Source organism: Acipenser ruthenus, chromosome 3, assembly GCF_902713425.1.
Source record: "Acipenser ruthenus chromosome 3, fAciRut3.2 maternal haplotype, whole genome shotgun sequence".
Taxonomy (NCBI): domain Eukaryota; kingdom Metazoa; phylum Chordata; class Actinopteri; order Acipenseriformes; family Acipenseridae; genus Acipenser; species Acipenser ruthenus.
In genome coordinates, this window is record NC_081191.1 from 27,259,598 (window position 1) to 27,274,249 (window position 14,652).

Genomic DNA, 14,652 nt, shown 5'->3' on the forward strand with positions numbered 1-14,652 from the left:
GAAGGATTTCAAATTTGATTTCAAAATCAGTGTTTTGGCAGGATCCAGTACAGAGCCAACTATTATGACAATTGAAATCAGCTGGCATATTAAATTAAAAGAAACCATGTTACATATAGGACCGTTATTATACAAAATTGTGGTTTTCATGAAATACAAAATGGGAAGGAGTAGGGTTAATGGCATTCACCATGAAGTGTAAAATGATAAATAGGGACATCCTTACATTACCATTATTTTGCTGATTTTAGAATTATGCATAATAAGAATTCCATGGTAACATGTTGTGTTATTTTTGATCAGAATTTGCTCACTGTTTAGCATTTTAATTGGATTCATACCCGTCTGCCTCATGAAATAGTCAGTACAGATGCGATTTCAGAAACGCAAGCCAAAGCAGCTTTTCTCCACAATGCATTATCCCTTTGAAAGTTTAATGAAAACCTTTTCATTGTTCACCTCTCTGATAGTTCAGGGTGTACTGGGTCACACTGAGATATATATATATATATATATATATATTGTGACAAAGCTGCAACTCATTCACGGTTCTTTGCCCCTTTAAACCAGACCCAGGACACCAGAATTGAATTTTCACGCAGTTACGCGCTATTTTTAATAAGCACAAACAAAACACAAAAAACAACACCTAGCTCCTTCAAAGCGCTAATTAAAACTCCCTGACTATAAAGTGGGACGGCTAAGCCGTTTCCCCACAACACAAAACACACAGGATTTCTACACTTGACGACTGCTTGGAAGCAGAGCACACCTTTCTGCTTCCTTCTCCTCAGCAGCCTTGAGCAGACTAGCTGCTCCTCTTAAATACCCTGCACCTGGTCCCAATTTAACAATAGCTTCCAGGTGCAGGGGATAATTAATAACAAAATAATTAACAAATAAATGAAACAATTAACCAAACTAAGGCTTTTCTCCTCTGGGAGATGTAGTCCCATTCCCCCAGGACTACACTATCTCACAATATATATATATATATATATATATATATATATATATATATATATATATATATATATATATATATATATATACAGTGCCTTGCGAAAGTATTCGGCCCCCTTGAACTTTGCGACCTTTTGCCACATTTCAGGCTTCAAACATAAAGATATGAAACTGTAATTTTTTGTGAAGAATCAACAACAAGTGGGACACAATCATGAAGTGGAACGAAATTTATTGGATATTTCAAACTTTTTTAACAAATAAAAAACTGAAAAATTGGGCGTGCAAAATTATTCAGCCCCTTTACTTTCAGTGCAGCAAACTCTCTCCAGAAGTTCAGTGAGGATCTCTGAATGATCCAATGTTGACCTAAATGACTAATGATGATAAATAGAATCCACCTGTGTGTAATCAAGTCTCCGTATAAATGCACCTGCACTGTGATAGTCTCAGAGGTCCGTTTAAAGCGCAGAGAGCATCATGAAGAACAAGGAACACACCAGGCAGGTCCGAGATACTGTTGTGGAGAAGTTTAAAGCCGGATTTGGATACAAAAAGATTTCCCAAGCTTTAAACATCCCAAGGAGCACTGTGCAAGCGATAATATTGAAATGGAAGGAGTATCAGACCACTGCAAATCTACCAAGACCTGGCCGTCCCTCTAAACTTTCAGCTCATACAAGGAGAAGACTGATCAGAGATGCAGCCAAGAGGCCCATGATCACTCTGGATGAACTGCAGAGATCTACAGCTGAGGTGGGAGACTCTGTCCATAGGACAACAATCAGTCGTATACTGCACAAATCTGGCCTTTATGGAAGAGTGGCAAGAAGAAAGCCATTTCTTAAAGATATCCATAAAAAGTGTCGTTTACAGTTTGCCACAAGCCACCTGGGAGACACACCAAACATGTGGAAGAAGGTGCTCTGGTCAGATGAAACCAAAATCGAACTTTTTGGCAACAATGCAAAACGTTATGTTTGGCGTAAAAGCAACACAGCTCATCACCCTGAACACACCATCCCCACTGTCAAACATGGTGGTGGCAGCATCATGGTTTGGGCCTGCTTTTCTTCAGCAGGGACAGGGAAGATGGTTAAAATTGATGGGAAGATGGATGGAGCCAAATACAGGACCATTCTGGAAGAAAACCTGATGGAGTCTGCAAAAGACCTGAGACTGGGACGGAGATTTGTCTTCCAACAAGACAATGATCCAAAACATAAAGCAAAATCTACAATGGAATGGTTCACAAATAAACAGTATTTAAAAAGTATTAACTTAAGGGGGCTGAATAATTTTGTACGTCCAATTTTTCAGTTTTTTATTTGTTAAAAAAGTTTGAAATATCCAATAAATTTCGTTCCACTTCATGATTGTGTCCCACTTGTTGTTGATTCTTCACAAAAAATTACAGTTTCATATCTTTATGTTTGAAGCCTGAAATGTGGCAAAAGGTCGCAAAGTTCAAGGGGGCCGAATACTTTCGCAAGGCACTGTGTGTATATATATATATATATATATATATATATATATATATATATATATATATATATAGTTAGATATATGTATATAGATATATATATATAGATATAGATATAGATATATATATATATATATATATATATATATATATATATATATATATATATATATATATATATGTATGTGTGTGTGTGTGTAATCACACACACATGGATGAAGGCTATATTTGCACCCTGAGCCATTCGAAAAAAAGGCACCATCACTTTCAATTCAAATACAAAATGTATCGTTTTCAATCACTCGACAGTACAGAAATGTTCTTTAATGATCAACAAAATGAGAATACGTTAAAAAAATGATGTAAAGCTGGTACATTTGTATCTCGGAGAAACTGGAGAGGAACGGGAAATTAAAACAAGGTAAAGGCAATCATCCAAATAAAGCTGAAGCACAAACGGATAACGACATAGAACGACTGTAAAGCACTGAAATTCTATGTTTAAAAACCCCAACTGTACTTCTGAACCTCATCTTCTTTAATATTAGCATCACAAGGGTATCCACATATTATACAAAATAATAGATGGGCCTCTTCAGTGAGTCACAGGAAAACAATTCCATCTCGGATTTATGTGACACTTTATAAATTTCTCGACCTTTGGTCTCGTAATTTATGACGTCACAGTAGCCCTAGATGGAATTAGGTTTTTGCTCAGAGCCAACTTCCCAACATTTCGGTATGTTTAACATACCTTTGTCAAGGGAAAGTGTGTTTGAAAACAAACATTGAGGTATTTATAGGCTTTTTAATGCCACGGTAACCACACATAAATCTAATGTCTTTGTGATGTAATTCACTATGTAGCTAATGATGCAACAATCTACTGTTCTTTTCTATTTAAACCTTCAGACATTATGTTTACTGTGAAGAAACGGCAATGGCAAGGAATGAAAAAATATTAATAAAATGCGGTGTCAGCATTATGTACTATTTATTTCAGGAATAAACAAAACAAAGTTTAACTTGAACTGTTATTTGGCATCCTTTGTTTTGTACTTAATTCACTGGGGTAAAGTAAGTCCTACACAACTTATTCTTTACTCCAGGGATAATTTTCCATTTTATCGTGTTACATATTGTAAGGTCTTGCTGTAAAGTAAAGGCACACACACAGGGGCCACGGCCTCTTCCCCTGCCTCTGCTGCTATGCTGTGCTGTGCTGTCTCTTCCTGCGTTCAGAGAAATATAGTGGCTTTTATAACTTTTTGAAAAACGAACGAATAGCCGAACAAATAAAATCCTGTGTTCATCCCAGCACTAATATTAATAAATAGTTTATTTATTTTATTTAAATAGCGATGATGTCTGTCTTTTTAAATATAAAAATAACTATTTAATATTAATATTTTGTATGCGCTATAAATTTGTTTTTTGCATATGCAAGAAATTGGATGTATGTTTATTCCGCTTTGCAGCACCTAATTGAAGATAATGATATAAACTTTTTGACGAATTTTGGAGAACTCCTGTAGCGCAATACAGTTAATTCTTGAATATATATATATATATCTATATATATATAGATATAGATATATATATATATATATATATATATATATATATATATATATATATATATATATATATATATATATATATATATATATATATATGAAACCTGTGTGGTTTGTGAAAAATGGTTTTGTTTTAATCAGTAAATGGCTTGGTCACCCGATTTTAGATAGAACCGAAAACAACAAGTTTAGTTAGCGCTCCAAAACGGAGTCAGGTTTTGTTTTGGTTTTTCAATTTATCTTTTTGTAAATAATAAAACGGCACGAAAGTGCCTTAAACTTCAACATTTGTGTCTGGATCTGATTTAAAAGGGGCTATTGAACCTTGAAATACAAGTGATATCTTTCATTTATATATATATATATATATATATATATATATATATATATATATATATATATATATATATATATATATATATATATATATATATATATAGTGAAAGATATCACTTATATTTGAAGCAACAACATTTGAATTTGCTTTGAACAGAAAAAAACAAGCTTTATAGAAAGGCCAACACTGATTGGCTGCTGTTGCTGTATGCTACTTACTCTGTTCATTGTTTGTTGCTTTACTGCTCGAAATTATAGCTGCTTGATTTTGTTTTTGTTTCTCCGTGTGTTTGTGATTTTCTATTTTTTTTAATATATTCTTGTGCAGAGGAAGCTGAAGCAATGAGATACATAAATGTTGCATGCAGTGGATTCAGTGCTGGAATCCCTTCATTGAAGCTCTCCTCTGAGGTCTCTTCCTATCCTACATTTTAATGGCACTGACACTTGTAATAATTCATATGTTGCTTTATTAATACAAAACATTGGTAAGAATATGAATTAATAAGAAACTAGTGCCCCTATGCCTAATCAAAGTTGGTGAAACCAGCCTATTAAAGAACAAAGTTTAAAAAAGATAATAAACAGTACTGTGTGTTAATTGTAGCCGTACAGTACACTACTACCCTAGGGTAGACGAAAATACAAAGAGCATTCCATTGTCAAGCAGTCGGGAAAATCTGTGGACTGGTTTTCTGAATCCTTGGTATTCTTACATTTTAATGTGTTGGCAGCTCAACCTTTATTATAGTAGATGTATAATAGAGTGGTGTTTTATATATGAGGCCAAGGATATCTTTTGTTAGCTTTCTGAGTAATATTTAGTATAACATTATTATGTTTTTAGCCTAACTTGCCAAGGCTATGGACTATTGTTCCTTAGTAAAAAGCCATACATGAGAAGAGAGAACAATTTAAAGTAATATTGGCTTAATTTGTTTTTTCTAATGTGAATTTGCAGACTAGCAGATAATTGCTTTACAAGCACTTTCACTGCTTTTGTTTGGATTACCACAGAAATGTTGATAAAAATGATGATCAATCATTGTACACAGAGATAGTTCCAGTCAAGATCTTAGTTTTTTTACGGCTCTGCTTCAGATTAATGTGTTGAACTGTGCTAAAGAAGCATGAATTCTTGTCCAATCAGAGATGTACTGAATACAAATTCATGCAGCACTTCTTGCGAATAAGTAACTGTATTTTATTCAGGAGTTGTTTTATTCAAAACATGTTACTAACTGATAAAATACATTTTGATTAAACGTAAGCTATTGGGGAGTGCAAAACCCAGAAATCCTACTTTTGATTCTCTGTTATAAAGACAGGCACATATGAAAGAATGATATTTCATTTTTTTCTGGCTAACATGTACAGTATATTAGATATATAATTTATGCACTGGCACTTTAGGGATTATGATGATTCTCTGCATCAAAGTGTGGCACACTTGATCTTGCAATGCAAGTCCTTTTCAGTTTTAAAAAAATCATATTTTCTTATACCTTTTAACATTTTGTTCTAGTCTTTTTTGGGATGAATGTAACTGTGTTATCTTACATACATTTCCAGTTTTAAATGTATATTTAAAAAAAGAAAACAATATGTAAAATACATCTCCACTACATTCTAATGAAGAACAGAAGTGGCTCCAACCCAGTTCAATCCTACATCTATAAATAAGACAATCATGTAAGTCTTATGATAAGTCAGGACAAAAGAAAGTTATTTGAAACTCCTTTGTACAGAGTCCAAGTCCAGGCTGGTAAGTAGAAGTTCAAATTGGAGTCAGACTTCAAGTCATCAGGCTTTAGACTTGAAATTACATATTAGCGTACTTTATTCCAGCTCTGATGGTGAAACAACTAGTTACTGAAAGTCCTAAATTAAAAAATGGGATTTAAAGTAGCTGTTTGACACATGGATAAACATTGTTTTCCACTAAAAAATAACTACTTCTACCAATTACTTTGAAACTTCCACACAAATAAAATGTATAGTTTCACAGAGCTATCACATGAGGGTTGGTTCACTTTTGTGTCTGGCTTTCTAATTGTAATCATTGTTGTAGGCTTGCCAACAATAAAATTAGGCAGTAGTTTGTGCCATTGCAAAAGCAAAACGTAAAAAGTGATTATTTAATTTGTGCATTTTTCCAGGTTCTTTACATCCATTGGTCATAGAAAAGAGGTCTGGGTTCGTAATGCTTCTTCAAACGCTCTTGAAAAAGAGTGCATAAAATCCATCACTTTTTATTCTAGTGGCCATGCCTGTGCTAAATTAGGCAGATCAAAGTAAAGACAGCAACTACAGTTCAGAACCTTTAATGGTAATAAAACAGAATGAGTGGTAAATATTGGCTTTGTTTCTAATGCAGGTTGTCACATTCCATGTTTTTCCTTTCTCTTTTTTTCTCCTCAGACTGGCTGGGCACTATATTTTATATAGATGTAAGTCACAAGGCATACATAACACCGTGTAACAAATTTTTTATTTATTTTTGGTTCCTGGGTAGTAAGTGTTATTTCCTAATTGCTTATGCCTCAAAAGTATAGAAAATGGCTATTATTTCCCACAAACTTTGCTTTTGTGACCAGGACAGTGATATTTTGAAATTTACCTATTTCCAATGAGAAAACGGGCGAATTTGTGTCTTTTCGTTCACATAAAGTCAGAAAAAAACAACATATGAATCCAAATTAACATGTATTTATACTAAAGTAATACAAAAATGACTACAAAAGATTTAGAAGTGAGTAGTTTTTCGAGATTTACGATTATACTGTAAATCACTTTCACGAATCAGCCCCCAAATGTAGTCTCCCATCATGTTCTCCTAAATGCATAAGCAATTAGGAAATAACACTTACTACCCAGGAACAAAAATTGTGTTACATAGTATAATTTATTCCAGATCTGGCAAACGTTTTGGTTCCTCTAAGAACAATGTTGTCAGTTATAATTGAGTATGTATTTAAGAGTGTCTAGATACTTCAGGCTATTGCACCAGCATGGGAAGATAATTGAGAGAAAATAAAGTAGTATTTTTTTTTTTCCTCTTCTTTTTACTTCGTTAGAAACATTGGCCCATTTAGCATGAATATGTTTCTATTTAACCTTCTCCCTTTCAGTATGTCAATGTTTTATTCAGTTAAATTCATTCATTCAATTAAATTCAAATCTATACAAGAAATATGCTGATTCACCATGCCGTCATGGCAGACCGGCAATGTTAATTACTGTATGTCCTGCACCAGCTCCATATTTTGTTACCTTTTGACTGCATACTGTAATTGATGATCCTCTATTAAGTCTTTTAATGTTCTCATGCTTTGAAAAGAAAATTATTTTATGTTTAGGGGGAAAAAAGCGCTTTTTGGACAGGAATGGAATGCTTTAACAATGCTGCCATGCGGATGGCCTTTTACCATAGTAAACTAAACTAAACTAAACTAAATAAATAAATAAATAAATAAATAAATAAACAACTGGTTAATAAACACACCAGCATACTGTACCACAGCAATATAAAAAAATCATATTTTCCCAAAAATGCTAGTTTTTGAAGTTGGTTTACTCCTGCACAAAACCATCAAATATAAAGCCTTATCTGTTACAATGCTACTGGTTACCAGCTTTGCACATGACTGCCAGTTGTGATGAATTGTCTGGTGGCTGGGTGATGTAGTGTACAGCTAATGTCCTCTGGGTTGAGACCACATAACTGATCAATCTCAGGCCTGCAGACTATCCAGTTTCATTGACAAATGTATTTAATAACTTCAGTTGAAATTGACTCAGTATTCTTCTGATGAAAACCAGAGGAGGGAATATATACTTTCAGCATAAGTTGATGAGTTAGAGCAGGGCTACACAACCCTGATCCTGGAGGGCCAGTGTACCTCCTGGTTTTTGTTCCAACTGTATCCTAAATTACTCAATTGGACCAATTAAGTACTTATTAGAAGCTTAAGTTGTCCAATAAATCAATTTAGTGTACAGTTAGAACAAAAACCAGGAGGGACAGCAACCCTCCTGGACCAGGGTTGAGTAGCCCTGAGAGGAACCAGGTGAAGCATCATAGGTTGGTACAAAACTGGAAAAAATCGACAAAGTTTCTGCTGGTCGTAATATGGAACTGACACAGAAATCCATATGAAAGATATTTGTTCTGTCAGTTTTTCCTTATAGTAGTATCACCTGTCAGGCTCCTGGATTTCTCTGTGCTGTGCAATTTGGAGATGCTGTCTAAAGCTTGCAAGACTTGATTCCTCTCTTCTCAGGAAACTCATTTTTCGAAAAGTGTTTATAAAATGATCATTTAGATATGTTACAAGGCTGCCTGGATCTTTGTAGTGTGAGCTGCGAGTTGCATGGCAAAAGATTATGGTTCTGAACTCCCCAGGCAATATGCAATGCAAAGTGTTTGCATGTTCTTGATTTTGTTTTGTTTTTTAATTGTATTTGTTACAGGAGAGCGGAAAAGCATGTTATTACCCTTAATCCCATCTCAGTGCAGCAGTAAAATAAGACCTTTAACGTTAATATGAAGCTTAAGCTAAAACCATGACAAATACAGCTGTAAATGCATAAATCATTTTTAGACACTTGTGTAGAAGTCTAGGAAAGATAACTCCACTATTATTATTATTATTTATTTCTTAGCAGACGCCCTTATCCAGGACGACTTACAATAGTTACAACATATCACATTATACATTATTTCACATTATACAGATATCACATTATTTTTACATACAATTACCCATTTATACAATTGGGTTTTTACTGGAGCAATCTAGGTAAAGTACCTTGCTCAAGGGTACAACAGCAGTGTCCCCCACTGGGGATTGAACCCACAACCCTCCGGTCAAGAGTCCAGAACCCTAACCACTACTCCACACTGCTGCCCTACTAAAAACTTGTATAGGGAAGTTAGCTTCACTCAGTGGCAGACCAGTAAACCAATCCAATATATGTATACCTGTGTCTATTTATTTTTCAGTATGAGACACGTAACTGTTTAATTTGTAATCCTAGGGTAGTCTTTGTGTAAAGTTACTCAGCGTTTATTCATTTTTGAGATGACTCAAGTTCTTTATTGAAACATTAGGAAACCTGTTAATTATGCAACAGGTTGCAGGTTCATTGCTACTTAATGCAATCATTTTCAGTGTATTCTTTGCTTCTGACCAGCAGCTGACCAAATGTGCTAGGGCAGAGATTTCCAAGATCAGGATAATCATAGCCAATGGAATGGGTGTCAGTCATATCAGGTGCTTTCCTATTGTTGACTTCAGAACTGTCCCATTCAATCATGGCGTGTTGTCAGTTCTAGAAATGAATGATCAGAAACTACTCATAAACTGAAAGTGGCAAAACCTGTTGTATAATGAACATGTTCAGTGTTGCAATAAAGAACCCCAGTAAACTATGTATTCTAAAAGGTAAGTACTTTGTTATGGTATTGTGTGAGACCCTGAAAAATAAACTTTGAAGAGAAGCAAGCCTAGTTATATTTAACTCCAGACCATTAACAAAATATCTAATCGATTTTAAAGCTCAATTTTGCCATTAATCTTAATCTATTCAAACCATAAAGTCTTTTTCCTGCTAAAATTGAAAAATAAAAATGTTTCTTTGTCTTTTAAAGGGGCCATAAACGCAAATTAGAGGAGGCTGGGGACAGAGATGGGAATTCCAGTGGTGAATCGAGCAAGGAGTCGAGTAATGAAGACGAAGAGGGCAGCAGCTCTGAGGCAGACGAAATGGCCGCAGCACTTGAAGCCGAACTCAATGACTTCATATAATGCCAGCAAAAATAAACAAATCTTGGATCACAAAATCCAATTGCAGCGCCCTGCGTGAATAGGAAGTCGACAGTGTGTGTGAGCGAGAGAGTGTGTTTGTGATGGTGTATAGTTCCACTGCTAGATAACAGAGCGTTACTTTTTTTTTTTTTTTTTTTTTTTAAAGAAAGTTTAAAAAATAAATAAATAAGCAAATGTGTTTTTTAAATGTTTTATTGTGAAATAAGAGAAAGAAAACTTATTTGTTTTTCTTTTTTTTTTTTTTGCTTTAAGTAAAAAAAAAAAAAGATAGATCAGCTATGCCAAAGAGTTTAAACTGGGACTTCTGTGCCCTTCCAAGTTTCCTATTCCCTGTTTATTTTTCTGATCCGTTTACATAGTAACTTCAGCATTGTTTTGTTTATGCTACTGTTTTCAGGGGTTTGGATTAAAGATTTAAACCAATGAATTTTTAAGTATTTACAGGCCTGGTTAAAAAAAGGAACAATTGTCAGCCTGAGCACTTTGGTCTGAATTTAGTTTGTCAACCTTAAACAAATGAATAAATACAATGAATTAACATAGATTGTTAAGTAAAAATAAAAATTATAGAGACTGCTGACTGGATTTGCAGGATGCCTCTTCTATCTTGTATTACTTACCTGAATCAATATTTTCATGGTTTTAATAGCTACTATATTTTCAAAATAGGGTCTTTAGAAAAGAGCAGCGTTTAGATTTTAACTACTTTCTCTGTAATGTGGGATTTTCAGCATAGAATACTGTGCGGTCCTAACTGCCATAATGTGTTTTTTCATCCATTTGTTATCTCAAGAAAAACAAAAATTAAACGAAATGCTAGTTTTAGAGTTTTTCTTTTGTTGTTGTTTTGTTTTGGTTTGAATGGGGTATTGATGTAAAGTTTTTGTACATTCTATTTCATATTTGACCTGCAGGAATAATTCTTTTCATTTAATAAAGATTCATTTTTTAAGTGCTGTCAGAATTCTGTTTGTATTCACGTCTTGCTTAAGGTTATGAAGCAGATTGTGGGGGTTATGTTGAGGTTACTGACATAAAAAATGAATACAAATACAAGGAAATCATTAAAGACCAAACAAATTTTGGTTCTTTGCTGTGATTTCTTAAAACACTACAGGTGTACAACAGTGAATTGCATAAATAAAGTACTGTAGACTCATAGATGCAGATTTGTGATTTGATCAGTGTACTGATTGTATTCTGTACCATGCTTTTAATACTTCCAATTCATCAATCAGTAACAATGAATAAAAAAAACACAGACAGCTGTGTTTACATGCCCTCAGCATGCATTTGATTTATAGATAGCATGGTTTGGATCATAAATCAGTTCAGATTAGCGAGAGTACTGAATGACAAACCAGGAGATCTTAAGCTCAGGAAGAGCACAGTAATGTTACAATCATAACAGCTGTAGCCAAAATGTGCATTAATGGATAACAAAGAAAAGATCATTTTCTAAACCACTTTTGCAAATGATATTACCTGTGTGTAATAAGAAAAGAGAAACATTAATTTTGATGAAAATATGCTTAAATTGCAACAAAAAGTCTATCGCTTGTGGGCAGGAATAATAAAACTACTGTACAGCTTATGTTTTCTCCATTTAGAAATATTTGTGTACCTGCCAGAAGTTCCTATTATTGGGCTACAGTTTTGACTTCTAATAAGATTGTTGAAGATGTTGATGAGGTAGACTTTACTGTTAAGGTTTGTATTGACAATTGAAATGCTAACATATACAAAATGTTTGTATAATTGTAAAATAGCTTGCTTCCCCACATTTGTATCATTGTCATTTAAATTTGTATTTATGATCTGGGTTTGGTGACATACAACATACTCTATATGATTCTGCCCTACAGGGTTATAGTGGCGTTATACTAAGTTTACTGATTCGGTAACTTCATGTATACCAGTCTACTTGGCTAAATTACACCGTCAACATGATTCATTTCTATTAATCGGAGTTAGGGAAAGTAAAATGAGCTTTGATATTGCAGAATTGCAAAGATGTCATTTCAAACCAGTGGCTTATAACATCCAATATACTTTATATATCAGAGTAATGACATACTTTAGACGTTATTACAGTGCTACCCCGTTATAATGTGGTTGTCGGGGTCCGTAATTGGAGACGGAGTTATTTGTGTTTTGCCTTATAACGAATATTGGCATTTTTGTTCCTGAAATGATTTACAATGCGCACAAGCCAAATTAATATTGTAGCGTACCGTGGAACATGAAGGAAGGAGACACACACAATTTGCAGGTACTCGAATCCATGGTTTATTGGGATGATTATTCCCGGCCTCTATCAGCCTGGGCTACACCAAAAACAACAAACAGGCTTGTACATTCACACAGCAGCTTGTCTGACTCAGCTGTCAGCTCTGTCAGCATTGATGTGGGCTTTCATGTCCCCGCCTACCGAATGTCAATCAATCACGGCTGAGGCAAGCTTAGCGCTTCCCTACTTACACACACACACACACACAGAGTCCATAGACCAGTGGTGTAACAGTGTAAATCCCGGGTCGTTACAATATGTTCAGTATAATTGAAACTGCTATTCCACCAGTTTAAAGTTTACACCACTCATTTAAATTGTATGTTGTTTATAATAAATGTTGTACACACTTGTATTGTTTCGTACTTGTTAACGGACAGTTTGTTTTTACTTTTAGGAAAAAAAATACAGTGCAAACACGAGAGCTTTGTAAGTACAATCTGTCCCAGTTTCAACTTAAATGTGTTTAAATACAGTAATGTAAAACAACAGTAAAATCCAACATTTGTGAGTCAAATTGCATTATAGGGGAAACAGGAGCCACAACCTTACCGTGTTATAACCGATTCCGCACTATAACGGGTCGCATTATAACGGGGTAGCACTGTAATTCCAAATTGCATTAATTTTGGTTGACAGTGGGGAGAAGCTGGCATTCAGCCACAAAAAAAGAAATGTAAAAAAAATTGCTTCATTAAAAGTAATAAAATTAAAGTTATTTGGAAAAAAAACTATATAAAGATTCATTCCTCCTTTCTAAAGGACATTACGGTCAATTTATCTCATTAAAGAAACATTAAAGACGATTAAAACAAAACCTGTGAACCATTTAGAAACACTGAGATCAACGTGACCTCAGAATATCTGCGCTCTTCTCCTTTCTTTCGTTGTTAAAGCTGTGTCCTTTTTGTTTCTTACGTTGCTTTTTAAATTTACATCTAATCCAATACACAATATAAAATCTTTCTCTTTTTTGAGACTTATACTCTGCTTTAGTAAATTTCTGAAAATATCTGTAAAAAGAAGTCCTATTATACAAAACTAGTGGGTAGGAAAAAAGTATAAGGAAGTCCTTCCCCCGAGCCATTTAATTAACCATAGAACTGTTTTAATTGTGACCCTTATAATTATTTAGTTAAGCTAATCATGTCAATCATGTCTAATGAGTCACTTGTAATTCACACGTGGAAGGCAGTCGCTGAAATGTTAGTGTGTGGCTTATGGTTGAGTGTATGGAATTACTTAACACATGGCAGCCACATATTATGCTCACATATTATAATTGTATTTATTCTGCAAAGCTCTGCCACGTAGAGAAGAGGTTAGAACCAAACCTGAAACTGTCACTGTTAACCCCTGTATATCCAACAACACAATGTATTATGATTAGAACAAGATTGCAAAACAGTTTGTACATGTACAATATGAACTTCCGGTGCAAATCAGTAAAACCATTGCTAAAGTTAAAAAAAAAATAAAAAAATGTTTTTCTTTCGGATGTACACAAAAGGTTTAAATGATTAAAAAAAATCTTATTTTGGGACGTTTTGGACAAAATCCCTTCAGCTGTGTAGAAAGAAATGTGAACACGGCAGTGTGTGTGTGTGTATATATATGTAGAGAGAGAGAGAGATGGGCTTCAGTGAGTTACAGGAAAATAATTCCATCTGGGGTTTATGTGACATAAACTACGAGACCGTTAGGTTGAGTAATTTAAAAACTGTCAAAGAAACCCAAGATGGAATTATTTTCCTTAACTCAATGGAGCCCATCTATTAATTGTTATAATACATGGATATTAGTATCTGTAATAAAGAGACAATAAACAGGTGTTAATGCTCAAATTGCAAGTTAATTTAATGAATAATAATAATGTACATTAAGTCAATATTAAAGAATTTTAAATATTTTTTTGATAATTCAGGAATGGTGAATTAAAGTGGGTAGATAATGAACTGCAAAAAACATATTTTTAAGGAAAATGTATTTCAATGGGGTAAGTTTTTTTTTTTTAGTCTCTGTCAGAGTCGAAGATTTGTGTTGTCCGCTTGGTTGGTGCTCCCGTTGGTGAAGGATGATTGTAAATCTTCACAGAGACAGGAATGTCTTTAATTTCCTGTTCCTCTCCAGTTTCTCTGAGATAAAAATGTACCACATCAATTTTTTTTTTTT

General features: G+C 34.1%; 1 protein-coding gene across 1 annotated transcript in view; it reads left to right on the plus strand.

Annotated features, from left to right (window-relative positions):
• Positions 1 to 11,142, plus strand: part of LOC117395011 (RNA polymerase II subunit A C-terminal domain phosphatase-like) — a 160,912-nt gene extending 149,770 nt beyond the window's left edge. The window contains exon 13 of the mRNA XM_059012754.1: positions 10,013 to 11,142. Within this exon, the coding sequence (XP_058868737.1) occupies positions 10,013 to 10,169 (157 nt within the window). The 3' untranslated portion in view covers positions 10,170 to 11,142. The remainder of the gene's footprint in view (positions 1 to 10,012) is intronic.
• The last annotated feature ends 3,510 nt before the right edge of the window (positions 11,143 to 14,652 follow it).